Raw genomic sequence first — 15664 nt, forward strand, 5'->3', positions numbered from 1 at the left:
GCTTGCATTTTCCGAACCTGCGATTGCATTTCCTAAATCTGCACCTGGATTTTCTGAATTTGCCACTGCATTTGTCTGAATTTGCCTCTGTATATTTTGAATTTACAGCCGATGAATTTGCGGTTGAATTTTTTGAAATTTGCAATGGGATATTCTGAATCTGCCGTTCGTATTTTCTGAACTTGGGGTTCAGTTTCACTGAGATTGCAGTTGAATTCGCTGAATTTGCCATTGAGTTTTCAGAATTTGCAGTTTGAATTTTCAGAATTTGCGGTTTGAATTTCCTGAGTTTGCAGCTGAATTTTTCTGAACTTGCAGTTTTGAATTTCCTGAATTTGCATCATGGGGAAAAGGAGTCTGTTGAAGCAGACTTCTGCACAAAAATGCAGGTATTTGAGAAAGTAATGAACAAGTCTGTTTTATTATGTAATACTCACCCCAGGCTATAATAATAGAAATAATTCAGAACTAATTCATCATGCAAAATCTGTTTTGAATAGGCTGCAGGGAGGACAATCTTGAAGAAAAACATCAAGATTTAACAGCACACAACCCTCCTGACATGTGACACACACTTTTTCCACATAGGGCTGTAGGATTTTACATCGACGATTCGGCAAACACTGCACAAAAGAATGGCGCAAAGCTGACATCAAAACACGACAATCAAAACTCCAAATTTCAATAATCTGGATTATTTCTATTTTGGAAAATTTTGCAAAAAAACGAGACCTTAATAGCACCATCACTGATCCACAGACGGCTGAACTCACATACCTGAAAAGATTTCAGGCTGTCTATGAAAGTCTCAACTAGCATAGCAAGTTTTCACAGGTCGTCCTCGTTCAGTGACTGCTTCGTTTAGCAACTGCTCGCAGTTACAATGGGGGATGAAAAAGTAACTTTGCAAGCAGTCCTTGCATTTATGACCTTCGCAGGCCCGTAAAGGAAAGAAAAACTGAAGTCAGACTGTAAGCACAGTCGGAGTTTCACTTAGTGACTGCTTTGCTTAATGACGGTGTTGCCGGTGCTAATTTGGGTCGCTAAACAAGGACTATATCAAAGGCATTACAATAGTTAATAGATAAAATATTCAAAGTGGCCATGTTTGAAAACCGCTGCTTAAAGATGAGCGGTTGTCTGATATCTCTAGATTCCATTACAGGTAGTCCTCGGTTTACGACGGCAATCGAGCCCAAAATTTCTGCTGCTAAAGGAGAAGGTTGTTAAGTGAGTACAATGACAATAAAGTTATTATTATTATTATTTTCCTCATTTTGTGACCTTTCTTGCCACAGCTGTTAAGTGAATCACTGGAGTAGTGAAGTTAGTAAAACGGTTTTTAAGTGAATCCGCCTTCCTCATTGACTCTGCTCGTCAGAAGGTCGCAAAAGAGGATAACATGACTCCAGGACGCTGCAACTGTCATATATATGAGTCAGTTGACCAGCATCTGGATTTTGATCACGTGACACTGGGGATGTTGCAACGGTTGTAAGCTGGAAAACGGTCATAAGTCATTTTTTTCAGTGTCATCGTAACTTTGAATGGTCACTAAAAGAACTGTTGTTAAGGCGAGGAATATATATATATATATATATCCTTACATGAGTTCTTTTAGTGACCGATCAAAGTTACGACGACACTGAAAAAGGTATAAATCAGTGTTTCTCAACCTTGGAAGCTTGAAGATGGGTGGACTTCAACTCCCAGAATCCCCTAGCCAGCAGCGCTGGCTAGGGGATTCTGGGAGTTGAAGTCCACCCATCTTCAAGCTACCAAGGTTGAGAAACACTGGTATAAATGAACAATATATTTCTTTATTACATTTGAAATATAATATATATTTCACTGAAAATATATATAAATATATATGTCATTATTTTCATTAAACACCCAGAGCCCCTTTCCCTCCTAAACATCAATTAACGAAATAGAAACAGAGTATTTGAAACCCTTTTCCTCATTTTCCTTCTCCCTCTGATTCACCCGGGTACCATCTTCCTCTCCTCTCCCCTCCCAGGATCTTCCTCGCCCAATCGGAGCAAAGCTCAGCAGTTGTCTTAGCAACCGTTGCTACAGCAACCCGGGATAAAGTTGATCGGAGGATGCTGCCAGGGGCTTTCTTAGGGAGGCCGTACTCATCCACCTGTCCTGCCTTGCGAATGGAGCTTCGGAAGTCACAAAGGAGGAATAACAAAGTAACAGAGTTGGAAGGGACCTTGGAGGTCATCTAGTCCAACCCCCTGCCCAAGCAAGAGATTCTGTGTCATTTTAGACGAATGGATGTCCACTCTACCCTTTCAGACAAGTGACTGTCCAGTCTCTTCTTAAAAACCTCCGGTGTTGGAACATTCACAACTTCTGGTGGCAAGCTGTTCCGCTGGTTAATTGTCCTCACTGTCAGGAAAACTCTGCACACTGGATCTCGGTACCGAATTCAGTGGGTCTCAATTTCCTTCTTCACCCCAAAACCATTCCTGACAATTGCACGCTCTAGTGCAGTGATGGTGAACCTTTTTCCCGTCGTGCGCCAAAAACAGGTGCGCAGGGGAGTTCGCGGGTGCCCGTGCCCACACCTGTAATTCCATGTGCCCCCCCGTACATGCGCGTGTGACCCCCCTGCATTCCCCCGCCCCCCTTGCTTTTGGCACATGATGGCATCTTGGACCCAGTAGGCCCGTTTTTCACCCTCCCCAGGATCCAGAGGCTTTCTGCAGTGTTTCACTTAACAACCAATGGCAAGAAAGGTTGTAAAATGTACTCTTCAATCTTTTTTTTCTCTCCAAAGCACCTGAGGGCAGGAGAAGAAGCAACGGGTGGAAACTAATCAAGGAGAGAAGCAACTTGGAACTAAGGAGGAATTTCCTGACAGTGAGAACAATTAATCAGTGGAGCGACTTGCCTCCAGAAGTTGTGAATGCCCCAACACTGGAAGCTTTTAAGAAGAGATTGGACAGCCATTAGTCTGAAATGATGTAGGATTTCCTGCCTAGGGAGGGGGTTGGACTAGAAGACCTCCAAGGTCCCTTCCAACTCTGTTATTCTATTCTATTCTATTCTAATTCTATTCTATATTGTAATTCTATTCTATTCTCTATTCTAATTCTATTCTATTCTATTCTATTCTAATTCTATTCTAATTCTATTTTATTCTCTATTCTAATTCTATTCTATTCTATTCTATTCTATTCTAATTCTATTCTGTTCTATTCTATTCTCTATTCTAATTCTATTCTATTCTATTCTCTATTCTAATTCTATTCTATTCTCTATTCTAATTCTATTCTATTCTATTCTACTCTATATTCTATTCTATTCTATTCTATATTCTAATTCTATTCTATTCTATTCTCTATTCTAATTCTATTCTCTATTCTAACTCTATTCTATTCTGTATTCTAATTCTATTCTATTCTGTATTCTAATTCTATTCTATTCTATTCTCTATTCTAATTCTATTCTATTCTATTCTATATTCTAATTCTATTCTATTCTCTATTCTAATTCTATTCTATTCTATTCTATTCTATTCTATATTCTATTCTATTCTCTATTCTAATTCTATTCTCTATTCTAATTCTATTCTATTCTGTATTCTAATTCTGTATTCTAATTCTAATTCTATTCTATTCTATTCTATTCTATTCTATTCTATTCTATTCTATTCTATTCTATTCTATTCTATTCTATTCTATCTACCCTGTTCTTCATTCCAATATTCTATTCTATTCTATTCTATTCTGTTCTGTTCTGTTCTGTTCTGTTCTGTTCTGTTCTGTTCTGTTCTGTTCTGTTCTATTCTAATTCTAATTCTAATTCTAATTCTAATTCTATTCTATTCTATATCTTCATAAACAACTTAGATGAGGGAGTAGAAGAGGAACTCATCAAATTCGCAGATGACACTAAGCTGACAGGAATCACCAACACCCCAGAAGACAAGCTCAGGATAAAAAAGATCTTGACAGACTGGAACAATGGGCCCTATCCAACAACATAAAAGTAAATATGGCGAAAACCTAAGCTTTACATCTGGGCAAGGAAAAACCAAAGGCACAAGTAGAGATTAGGCGAAACCTGGCTCAAAAACAGTAACTGGGAGATGGACTTTGGAGTCCTAGTGGATGACCACTTTACCAGGAGCCCGAAGTGTGTGACAGCAGCCAAAAAAGCTAATACGATCCTGGTGTGAAGTTTCCGAAAGATGCCCTAATTAATTCATGAGCCATGAGCCGAACTTCAAAAGAAATACAGTCGTTTATTAGGAGCACCATTTCGGCAATATTCGGATGCAGTTAGAACTAATCCCAGGTAGATTTACGTTCCCCTCTGACCCTGTCTCTCCCCTCCTCCCTGGCCATGCCATAAATCACATTCTCCAATTCACCACTTTGGCTGGCTGTGAAACCCAACACCCTCCGACTGATGGCGGTCAAGGAAGAATGTATGGAATGCAGCTTCAGTTAGGGAAATCAATCAGCTCTATCAGTTCTCCCTCCCTCCTGCTCATGGCAACTTGAAAGCTTTGCAAGTTGACACCTGGGTTGTCTAAACAGAGGGATAGAATCAAAATCAGGTGAAGTATTAGCACCGCTTTATAAATCCTTAGCAAGGGCACATCTGGAATATTCCATCCAGTTTTGGTCTTTACAAAACATCTTTACAAAAAAAGATGTTGAGACTTTGGAAAAAGTGCAGAGAAGGGAAACTAAGATGATTAAAGAGTAAAACATATGAAGAATGGCTGCAGGATTTGGGTTTGGCTACTCTGGAGAAAAGAAGAATTAGGGGGGACATGATAGCAATAGTCCAGTATTTGAGGGGCTGCCACAAAGAAGAGTTGGGGGTCAACTTATTTTCCAAAGCACCAGAAGGCAGGACAAGAAGCAATTGGTGGAAAATAACGAAGGAGAGAAGCTATCTGGAATGAAGGAGAAACTTCCTGACAGTGAGGACAATTAACCAGTGGAACAGCTTGCCACCAGAAGTTGTGGGTGCTCCATCACTGGAGGTTATTATGAAGAGACTGGACAGCCACTTGTGTCAGCACTTCAAACTACATTCGTTATGCTGACATAAGGAGGAGAAGAGGGGGCAGCTGGCAAGAGGACGCTTGACTTTTCACCTACTTATTTTCCCTGAAGATAATATCCCCTAGGAGATGAGATGGGAGGGGGGACATTCCTGGGAGCTGAAGTAGTAGATATGGGGAGAGTGATTTGGGAAGATGGCCAATGAGATGCAGAGAATTGGGGAACGGAAAGGGAAAGTTTGGGGGTCAGGAAGTCAGTGTTGGCTTCGACATAATCGGGGACAGATTGTCGTGCTTAATAAATGAAAAATTTCATCAAAGACTATCTGTTTGGAAAATGCAATTTATTTAAGACGACATCGAAACCTGACACTTGTCTGAAATGGTGTATGGTCTCTCCTGTTTGAGCAGGGGGCTGGACTAGAAGACCTCCAAGGTCCCTCCCAGCTCTGTTCGGATTCACATAACAGATGTCACGCTTAGCTCAATTTTGGTTGTAAATTGAGGATTACCTATGCCTGTTTAGGTATAATTATAATATTTATAATTCGGGGCATGCCAGTGTAGCAAACTTACTTCCCTAAACGGCGAATAAATTTGCTTGCACTGGAATATATAATATAATTATTATTATTTTTCTGAATCCAAGGGCATTTTCTTTCTTTCTTCCTGGGAACAGCCTCATCTCGGGCAGACTCCGACGCAGCCGATAAATGTGCAGATGGAGAAGAGAACAGCGAGACAGGAAAAAGCACGCCTCCGGGGGGATTTACTGTCTTGGCACAAAGGAACTGGCGGTGCCGCAGCCTGGCATCGGGGAGACAGCTTCAGAAGCCTCCTGCTGGCACCCCAACCCCCCCAAACCCCCCCCCCCGAGAGGAGGGGAGGACAAATTTGAACCCTGGCGCATGTCGGGTTCCGTGCCTCCTACGGGAATTTGCAATAATGACGGCGCTACATTATAAGCAGCCCGAAAACTTTGGGAAGATCTGCAAGGCTCCAGAGAGCATTGCAGGTAGTCCTCGACTTACGACAGTTCGTTTAGTGACCAACGTCACTGAAAAAAGGGGCACTTAGGACCGTTTTTCACACTTACGACCGTTGCAGCATTCCCCTGCAGTCACGTGATCGAAATTCGGATGCTGGCAACTGACTCATATTTATGACGGTCGCAGCGGCCCCGGGGGGGGGGTCACGTGATCCCCTTTTGCGACCTTCCGAGCCAGCAAAGTCTACAGGGAAGCCGGGTTCATTTAACGACCGTGTTCCTAACTGAACTTGCTTAACAACCGTGGCAAGCAAGAAAGGGCATAAAATGAGGCCAAACTCCTTTTGACGAATGACCCGCTTGGGAACAGACATTTTGGGCTGCCTTGTGGTCGTATGTCGAGGACTACGGAGAGGAGAGAAATTAACAATTTCTGGGAATTGTAGCCTCTTTTTTTTTTTTATTGTTGTTGTTGAATTTTGCGGCAGTTCAGATCGTAGAAAGAGGAATAAAACTGGAAAGGGGCAAAGATATTTTTGGCTCTCAGGAATTTTTGTCTCTCAAGGAACAAGAAGACCCACAACTGCCATCTGTCAAAAATGGTGTAGGGTCGACTTGGGTGGGGGGTCGGACTAGATGACCCACAAGGTCCCTTCCAACTCTGTTAATCTTGTTATTCTTCTGTTATTCAGAAGTTGTGGGAGCTTCATCCCTGGAGGCTTTCAAGAAGAGACTGGACTGTCAGAAATGGTGTAGGGCAGCGATGGCTAACTTTTTTGCCGTCGCGTGCCAAAAGCAGGGGGAGCGTGGGGGGGGTTGCACACACGCGTGGCCACACCCATAATTCAATGTTCCCCGCCCCCCACCACACATGCGCACATGACTCCCCCCCCACTCCCCCTCGTTAGGCCTGTTTTTCGCCCTCCCGAAGCTCCAGAACCTTTCTTGGCGCCTGGGGAGGGCAAAAACAGCCTTCCCTAACCCTGCAGAGGCCAGAAACGGCCCGTTTGCTGACTTCTGGTGGGACCGGAAGGCCTGAAAACCAGCTGGTCGGCGCACGCATGCGCCCTGGAGCTGAGCTAGGGCAACGCTTGCGTGCCCACTATTATGGCTCCGCGTGCCATCGCGTGCCATAGATTCGCCATCACGGGTGTAGGGTCTCCTGCTTCGACGGCGAGGGAGTGGGGGTTCGACTAGATGACCTACAAGGTCCCTTCCAACTCTGTAAATCTGTCAGCTCAATGAAAAGTCTGAAGGAGCCCGGCAGTCCCCTTTTCTCACACGTTTTAATAAAAGGTGCAATTTTTTTTTTTAAAAACGAAATGGTTTTGGATCTGACGAAGTGAGCTTTAAGCCCACAAGACTTTCCGCCTTGGAATAAAATTTCGTAAGACAGAAAAGGGGCTGCCAGGCTCCGCTTCATGTTCGCAAAAACCCTCCGGATCCCTCGTTCCAAATGAACCCAAACAATCATAAGGAAATCTTATTTAAAAGCCAGTCTAGACACTGTGCATCTCTCCAAAATTTCTGTTTTTGAATGAAAGGTGTCAGTCAGAATAAGGGGTACCGGACTCCGAGTATTCTGAACGAAATACTCAGAGTCCATTTCCATCCTAGCACTGATGACGTTAGCTAGTTGGGTCATAAAATGTTTGCAAGAAAGCCATCGAAAGCTCAGAGAACACCAAGGATCCCACAGTCCTCCTCCTTCTCCTTCCTCTTCCTCACAAATGCTACTTCCTTCTAGCATTGATGATGTTACCTAGTTGGGTCACGAAACGTCCACAAGAAAGCCATCAAGCTCAACGAGCACCAAAGACCCCACAATTATTCTCCTCCTCCTCCTCCACTTCCTTCTCGGACTCCCCACTTCCTTCTAGCACTGATGATATTACTGTTGTGGCTCCATTACCTGAGCCTGTGTCATCGGCAGGAGAGGACTCCGAGAGTGAAGGAGAGGAGTTGGCAAGGCCTCCCTCTCCAGGACCCTCCTCTCTGGCAATGCCTTCGGTGTCCACCGAAGGGCAAGAGATAGGGCCGGGGCCAAGCACGTCCACGCAGCCACAGATGGACAGTGATGAGGGAGATGAGTCTTGGCTGGATCCACGCCAGCGTCGCAGAGATAAGCGTGCGCAACAGAAGAAAAGGCGTGCCCGACATTAGGCTGAGTCACTGGACCACACCCCACAGGGTATAAAAGGGAGCGTGGTGGCCAGTCAAACCTTGTGATGAACAAAGCTGAAAGCTTCCACGCTATTCTGCATTGCCGGACTTTTTGCTATAGACTTTGCTGGATTATCTCTGGACTTGATTGACTCCGTAATTATTGAGCTGTTTCTTTTGATGTACCAGAAGCGGGGAGAAGTTATCTCTCCTCTTCGTAAAGAATAAACTCTTGGCAGGCAGCCACTAGGTTGTTGCCAAGTTCCGTTATCATAAGGAAAAGGATTTTGCCGGCTGGTTTGGTCTTTAACTCTTGAACGTCTGTTGGTGTGTGTGCGTGTGGGACGGGGACAGAACAATTACCTAGTGTGGTAATGAAAGGTCTGCATGAAAACCACCAACCTCAGAGAACACCAAGGAGCCCACAATTCTCCACCTCCTCCTCCTCTCCGCAAACCCTCCTCCCTTCTAATACTGATAGTATTAAGTAGTTGGGTCATGAAATGTCCGCCAAGCTCAGAGAGCACCAATGCACAGTTACAATGTGAATTGTACAAATATTCTCTTCTATTTCTTTTCTATTTCTCTTCTACCTAACTCTGCCATTCCAAGAACACGACGCTAAAAGCAAACGAAACCGAAGGGGTCCCAGCTCACAACAACAATACGAAAAAGCCACACATTCAATGAAGCTTTGGACTGTTTCTAAGCTACACGTAATTTGCGTCTCTTATTAATCCAACTCCCTGTTCAAGCAGGAGGAGCTGGGTGGCCTTCAACTCCCAGAATTCCCCAGCCAGGATGCTTTAAAGAAGAGGGGAGCCAAACTCCCAGAATTCCCCAGCTGGCATCCTGCGATGAATGGACTTCAGTGAAAGTGAGCAAGATTGAGAAATATAACATTAAGAGAGCTGGGTAGAAAATAAGAAAAAAAAAACATGCAGGCTGGGGGATTCTGGGAGTTGAAGTCAACCCCTGTTAAAGCATGCAGGCTGGGGGATTCTGGGAGCTGAAGTCCACCCCTCTTAAAGCATGCAGGCTGGGGGATTCTGGGAGCTGAAGTCCACCCCTCTTAAAGCATGCTGGCTGGGGGATTCTGGGAGTGGAAGCCCACCCCTCTTAAAGCATGCAGGCTGGGGGATTCTGGGAGTGGAAGTCCACCCCTCTTAAAGCATTGCTGGCTGGGGGATTCTGGGAATGGAAGCCCACCCCTCTTAAAGCATGATGGCTGGGGAATTCTGGGAGTGGAAGCCCACCCCTCTTAAAGCATGCAGGCTGGGGGATTCTGGGAGTGGAAGTCCACCCCTCTTAAAGCATAGCTGGCTGGAGGATTCTGGGAATGGAAGCCCACCCCTCTTAAAGCATGCAGGCTGGGGGATTCTGGGAGTGGAAGTCCACCCCTCTTAAAGCATTGCTGGCTGGGGGATTCTGGGAATGGAAGCCCACCCCTCTTAAAGCATGATGGCTGGGGGATTCTGGGAGTGGAAGCCCACCCCTCTTAAAGCATGCAGGCTGGGGGATTCTGGGAGTGGAAGTCCACCCCTCTTAAAGCATAGCTGGCTGGGGGATTCTGGGAATGGAAGCCCACCCCTCTTAAAGCATGATGGCTGGGGAATTCTGGGAGTGGAAGCCCACCCCTCTTAAAGCATTGCTGGCTGGGGGATTCTGGGAGTGGAAGTCCACCCCTCTTAAAGCCTGCTGGATGGGGGATTCTGGGAGTGGAAGTCCACCCCTCTTAAAGCATGGCTGGCTGGGGGATTCTGGGAGTGGAAGTCCACCCCTCTTAAAGCATGGCTGGCTGGGGGATTCTGGGAGTGGAAGTCCACCCCTCTTAAAGCATGGCTGGCTGGGGAATTCTGGGAGTGGAAGCCCACCCCTCTTAAAGCATGGCTGGCTGGGGGAATTATGGGAGTGGAAGTCCACCCCTCTTAAAGCATGGATGGGTGGGGTTCCATCCCTTTTCTTGAGATGCTAGCTTTCTCCCTTGCAAGGAGAATGCAAGACAGAGCCTCCTTTCCTTCCGACTCCGCCGAGTGAAAAGAGACCGTTTTTTTCTCCCCCGCCACGCGTGCCACGGCCACGGCCCCCGCACCTGGACTTGCCACTTTCCCACGATCCGATCGACAATTTCGTTGTTGTCTTTGTTGAGCTTGGTCTTGTCGTAGCATTTCTCGTAGCAGAGGATGCGCAGATACTGAGAGCCTTCCAGCTCGATCTCAAATTCCTGCAGAAATCAGACAGGCAGGAGAAATTTAGAGAAGCAGCAACAGTTTAGAGACCGAGAGAAGAAAAAAAAAAAGTGAGAATACAGGCAGTCCTCGATTTACAACCGTTCATTTAGTGACCGTTGTAAGTCGCAACAGCACTGAAAAAAAGTGACTTGGGGCTAGTTTTCACACTTAACGACCGCTGCACCATCCTCATGGTCACATGATCGAAATTCGGACACTCGGTAGAGGCAGTCCTCAAATTAGAACAGTTCATTTAGCGACCGTTCGAAGTTACGACAGCAGTGAAAAAGCTGAGTTACGACCGTGTTTCACACTTACAACCGTTGCACCATCCCCGGGGTCAATATTCAGAACTTTGACAACTGGTTCACACTTATGACGGTCTCATTCTCTCGGGGTCACGTGATCCCCTTTTGCGACCTTTTGACAAGCAACGTCGATGGGAGAAGCCAGATTCACTTAACAACCATGTGACTGACTTAAGAACTGCAGTGATTCACTTAATAACGGTGGCACGAACAAAAGTTTGGGGCCCTATTGTGGTCGTAAGATGAGGACTACCTGTATTACAGCCGTGTTCAAATAAGTACACAAACGAAATATGACTAAAACAAATTCATTTTCAGGGAGTCCAGGAGCCGTGTAGGATCATACAAGAAGTCCTCGACTTACGACTGTTTGGCCAGCCCAAACTTGCCATTGCTAAACAATGTTAAGTGAGTTTTGACCCATTTTACGACCTCGCTGTTAAGCGAATTGTACGTTCGTTATTCGAATCCGGCTTCCCTATTGAATTGGCTTGTCGGAAGGTCGCAGAAGGGGACCTCGAGACGTCATAAATACGAATCGATTGCCAAGTGCCTGAATTTTGATCACGTGATCGTGGGCATGCTACAACGGTCGTTAAGTGTGGTAAAATGGGCACAATTTACAACCGTAATGGATCACCTCCATTACGGTCGTATGTCGAGGACCCCTAGTATTGCCCGCCGTAAAGCTTTGACTAGAAACGAAAGGAGGCATTTTCCCACATTGGCAGCAAAGTCAGGAGATCTTTAAATTGGATTAATAAATAAAATTATTAATGAATTCCCAGCTGCATTGTTAGGTCATCTTCAGTTTGTACAGTAAATTGATAATTACATATCGTTTCTTTCCGGGAATCCTTTGCCGAGAAATGGCTGGGGGTTTGCCCCACAAGTGTTCCGATCGTTACGGGTCGTCCTCGAGTTACGACCACAATCGCGCCCAAAATTTATCTTGCTAAGCGTGAAGGGAGTTTTGCCCCATTTTTACGACTTTTCTTGTTGAGAGAAAAGCGAGTTATTGCATTCATTGTTAAGTGAATTATTGCATGGGTGAAGTCAGCAACACGGTTGTTAAGTGAATCACTGCAGGTTGATAAAGTTAGTGACCCGGTTGTTAAGCGAATCTGGCTGTCGCAAACAGGGATCACGTGACTTCCATCGACCGTCATAAATATGAACCAGTGGCCAAGGGGCCGAAATTTAATCACGTGACCACGGGGGGGGGGGGAAATGCTGCAACGGTCGTAAGTGTGAATAATGGTCGTAAGTCGCTTTGTAACTTTGAGCGGTCACTAAATGAACCGTTTGTAAATTGAGGACTACCTGTATTTTCCTTTGGAATTTAATCCGTTTTTTTTGCACATCCCGACGTAACTCGAGCAAAATTATAAAAAAAATTGCACAATCACAATCTTTACCTATCTGGCTCCCCTCCAACCCCTCCAATTGGGGCATCTGCCACTTATGGACAGGTAAAAGAACATCGGTGCTTCTGAGCATGTGCAGAGTGTCATTTCAACTTTCAATTTAACCAGCTTCGTCCTCAATTTACAACAGTTCGTTTAGTGACCATTCGAAGTAACAAGTAGCACTAAAGAAAGGGACTTAGGACCGTTTTTCACACTTAATGACCGTTGCAGCATCCCCGTGGCCACGTGATCAAAATTTAAACACTTGGAAACTGGCATGTACTTAGGACTGTTGCATAATCACGTGGTGAATTTCTGACAAGCAAAATCAATGGGGAAGCCAGATTCACTTAACAACCGTGTTACTAACCGAACAATTGCAGTGATTCACTTCACAACCGAGAAAGTTCGTGGAATGCGGGCAAAGCACACTTAACAGCTGTCTCGCTTAGCAACGGAAAATTGGGGGCGACACCGCGGTCATAAGTCAAGGACTACCTATTTCAGAAATCGGCAATGAAAGCTGGGAAATCTCCCCATGCTCAGAGCAAGTGCGGCAAAGTGGGAAATGGTGGGGGGGAGGCCCTCTGTACATGCTCAGAGGCATCGCGGATGGCTTACCTCGTTCCACTGAGGCTCCGTTGTGTCCCGGAAAACTCGTGTTTTGGCTTTGCTGACAAAATACCCGAAAGAGTCCACTTCCAGAGTACAGTAGAGGTCTAACAACATCAGGGGGGGAAAAAATAGAAAATAAATTTTATGTTTTACCTGAAGGAACTTCCTAAAATCCAGCCCTTAGATTTGTGTTGCCGAAACTTGGCTGGCTGGGGGATTCTGGGAGCGGAAGTCCACCCCTCTTAAAGCATGTTTCCTGGGGGATTCTGGGAGCAGAAGTCCACCCCTCTTCAAGCATGTTTCCTGGGGGATTCTGGGAGTAGAAGTCCATCCCTCTTAAAGCATGTTTCCTGGGGGATTCTGGGAGTAGAAGTCCACCCCTCTTCAAGCATGTTTCCTGGGGGATTCTGGGAGTAGAAGTCCATCCCTCTTAAAGCATGTTTCCTGGGGGATTCTGGGAGTTGAAGTCCATCCCTCTTAAAGCATGTTTCCTGGGGGATTCTGGGAGTTGAAGTCCATCCCTCTTAAAGCATGTTTCCTGGGGGATTCTGGGAGTAAAGTCCACCCCTCTTAAAGCATGTTTCCTGGGGGATTCTGGGAGTTGAAGTCCACCCCTCTTAAAGCATGTTTCCTGGGGGATTCTGGGAGTAGAAGTCCACCCCTCTTCAAGCATGTTTCCTGGGGGATTCTGGGAGTAGAAGTCCACCCCTCTTAAAGCATGTTTCCTGGGGGATTCTGGGAGCAGAAGTCCACCCCTCTTAAAGCATGTTTCCTGGGGGATTCTGGGAGTTGAAGTCCACCCCTCTTAAAGCATGTTTCCTGGGGGATTCTGGGAGTAGAAGTCCACCCCTCTTCAAGCATGTTTCCTGGGGGATTCTGGGAGTAGAAGTCCACCCCTCTTAAAGCATGTTTCCTGGGGGATTCTGGGAGCAGAAGTCCACCCCTCTTAAAGCATGTTTCCTGGGGGATTCTGGGAGTTGAAGTCCATCCCTCTTAAAGCATGTTTCCTGGGGGATTCTGGGAGTAGAAGTCCACCCCTCTTAAAGCATGTTTCCTGGGGGATTCTGGGAGTGGAAGTCCACCCATCTTAAAGCATGTTTCCTGGGGGATTCTGGGAGTGGAAGTCCACCCCTCTTAAAGCATGTTTCCTGGGGGATTCTGGGAGTTGAAGTCCATCCCTCTTAAAGCATGTTTCCTGGGGGATTCTGGGAGTAAAGTCCACCCCTCTTAAAGCATGTTTCCTGGGGGATTCTGGGAGTTGAAGTCCACCCCTCTTAAAGCATGTTTCCTGGGGGATTCTGGGAGTAGAAGTCCACCCCTCTTAAAGCATGTTTCCTGGGGGATTCTGGGAGTTGAAGTCCACCCCTCTTAAAGCATGTTTCCTGGGGGATTCTGGGAGTGGAAGTCCACCCCTCTTAAAGCATGTTTCCTGGGGGATTCTGGGAGTTGAAGTCCACCCCTCTTAAAGCATGTTTCCTGGGGGATTCTGGGAGTTGAAGTCCACCCCTCTTAAAGCATGTTTCCTGGGGGATTCTGGGAGTTGAAGTCCACCCCTCTTAAAGCATGTTTCCTGGGGGATTCTGGGAGTGGAAGTCCACCCCTCTTAAAGCATGGCTGGCTGGGGGATTCTGGGAGTTGAAGTCCACTCCTCTTAAAGCATGTTTCCTGGGGGATTCTGGGAGTTGAAGTCCACCCCTCTTAAAGCATGTTTCCTGGGGGATTCTGGGAGTTGAAGTCCACCCCTCTTAAAGCATGTTTCCTGGGGGATTCTGGGAGTGGAAGTCCACCCCTCTTAAAGCATGGCTGGCTGGGGGATTCTGGGAGTTGAAGTCCACTCCTCTTAAAGCATGTTTCCTGGGGGATTCTGGGAGCGGAAGTCCACCCCTCTTAAAGCATGTCTTAAAGCATGTATAAAAATAAAATAAAATAAATAAATAAATAAATGTTTCCTGGGGGATTCTGGGAGTTAAAGTCCACCATCTTAATTCATGCTGGCAAGGGGATTCTAGGAGTTGAAGTCCTACTCCTGATATGACAGAAAGACTTTAGAGCAGGGGTCTCCAAACTTGGCAACTTGAAGACTTGTGGACTTCAACTCCCAGAATTCCTCAGCCAGCAAAGCAAAGCTGTCTGGGGAATTCTGGGAGTTGAAGTCCACAAGTCTTCAAGTTACCAAGTTTGGAGACCCCTGCTTTAGAGGGTGATCTGTTAACAGACACCCCTCACCAAAGTGATCCAGCTATCAAAACTGGTGGCTTGATCCAAGATCTGAAAAGTAAAAGCATCATGATCGGGAGTTCAGGGTGGGAGGGGGAAGTAGAAAGGCCTTGTGCTATTCGGTTGGGCCAGGTAAGCTTGGCTGTTAAAGGAGAATATTGGTAAATCAAGAGTCGAACTGTGGGGTCCTTGATGCTTTCTGAGCTTGGGGGTTTCCTTGCAGACGTTTCATGACCCAATTAGGTAACATTATCAGTGCTAGAAGGGAGGGAGGTTTGTGGAGAGGAGGAGGAGGAGATAGAGGAGGAGGAGGAGGAGGAAAAGTATTGTGGGATCTTTGATGCTCCCTGAGCTGAGTGGTTTTCTTGCAGACGTTTCATGACCCAACTAGGGAACATTATCAGTGCTAGAAGGGAGGGTGGTTTGTGGAGAGGAGGAGGAGGAGGAGGGGGAGGAGGAGGAGGAGGAGGAGGGGAAGGAGGAGGAGGAAAAGTATTGTGGGATCTTTGATGCTCCCTGAGCTTGGCTGTTTTCTTGCAGACGTTTCATGACCCAACTAGGGAACATTATCAGTGCTAGAAGGGAGGGTGGTTTGTGGAGAAGAGGAGGAGGAGGAGGGGGAGGAGGAGGAGGAGGAGGGGAAGGAGGAGGAGGAAAAGTATTGTGGGATCTTTGATGCTCCCTGAGCTTGGCTGTTT

General features: G+C 46.0%; 1 protein-coding gene across 4 annotated transcripts in view; it reads right to left on the reverse strand.

Annotated features, from left to right (window-relative positions):
* ABR (ABR activator of RhoGEF and GTPase) overlaps nt 1-15664 on the reverse strand; it is a 163027-nt gene that overhangs the window by 51264 nt on the left and 96099 nt on the right. For all 4 annotated transcript variants that reach the window (XM_087890308.1, XM_087890310.1, XM_087890303.1 and 1 more), the window contains 2 exons: nt 12756-12853; nt 10279-10410 (listed from right to left, as the gene is read on the reverse strand). In XM_087890308.1, the coding sequence (XP_087746434.1) occupies nt 10279-10410; nt 12756-12853 (230 nt within the window). The remainder of the gene's footprint in view (nt 1-10278; nt 10411-12755; nt 12854-15664) is intronic.

The sequence above is a fragment of the Pantherophis guttatus genome, chromosome 1 (genome assembly GCF_059756535.1).
Source record: "Pantherophis guttatus breed Tessera chromosome 1, ASM5975653v1, whole genome shotgun sequence".
NCBI classification, from domain to species: Eukaryota; Metazoa; Chordata; class Lepidosauria; order Squamata; family Colubridae; genus Pantherophis; species Pantherophis guttatus.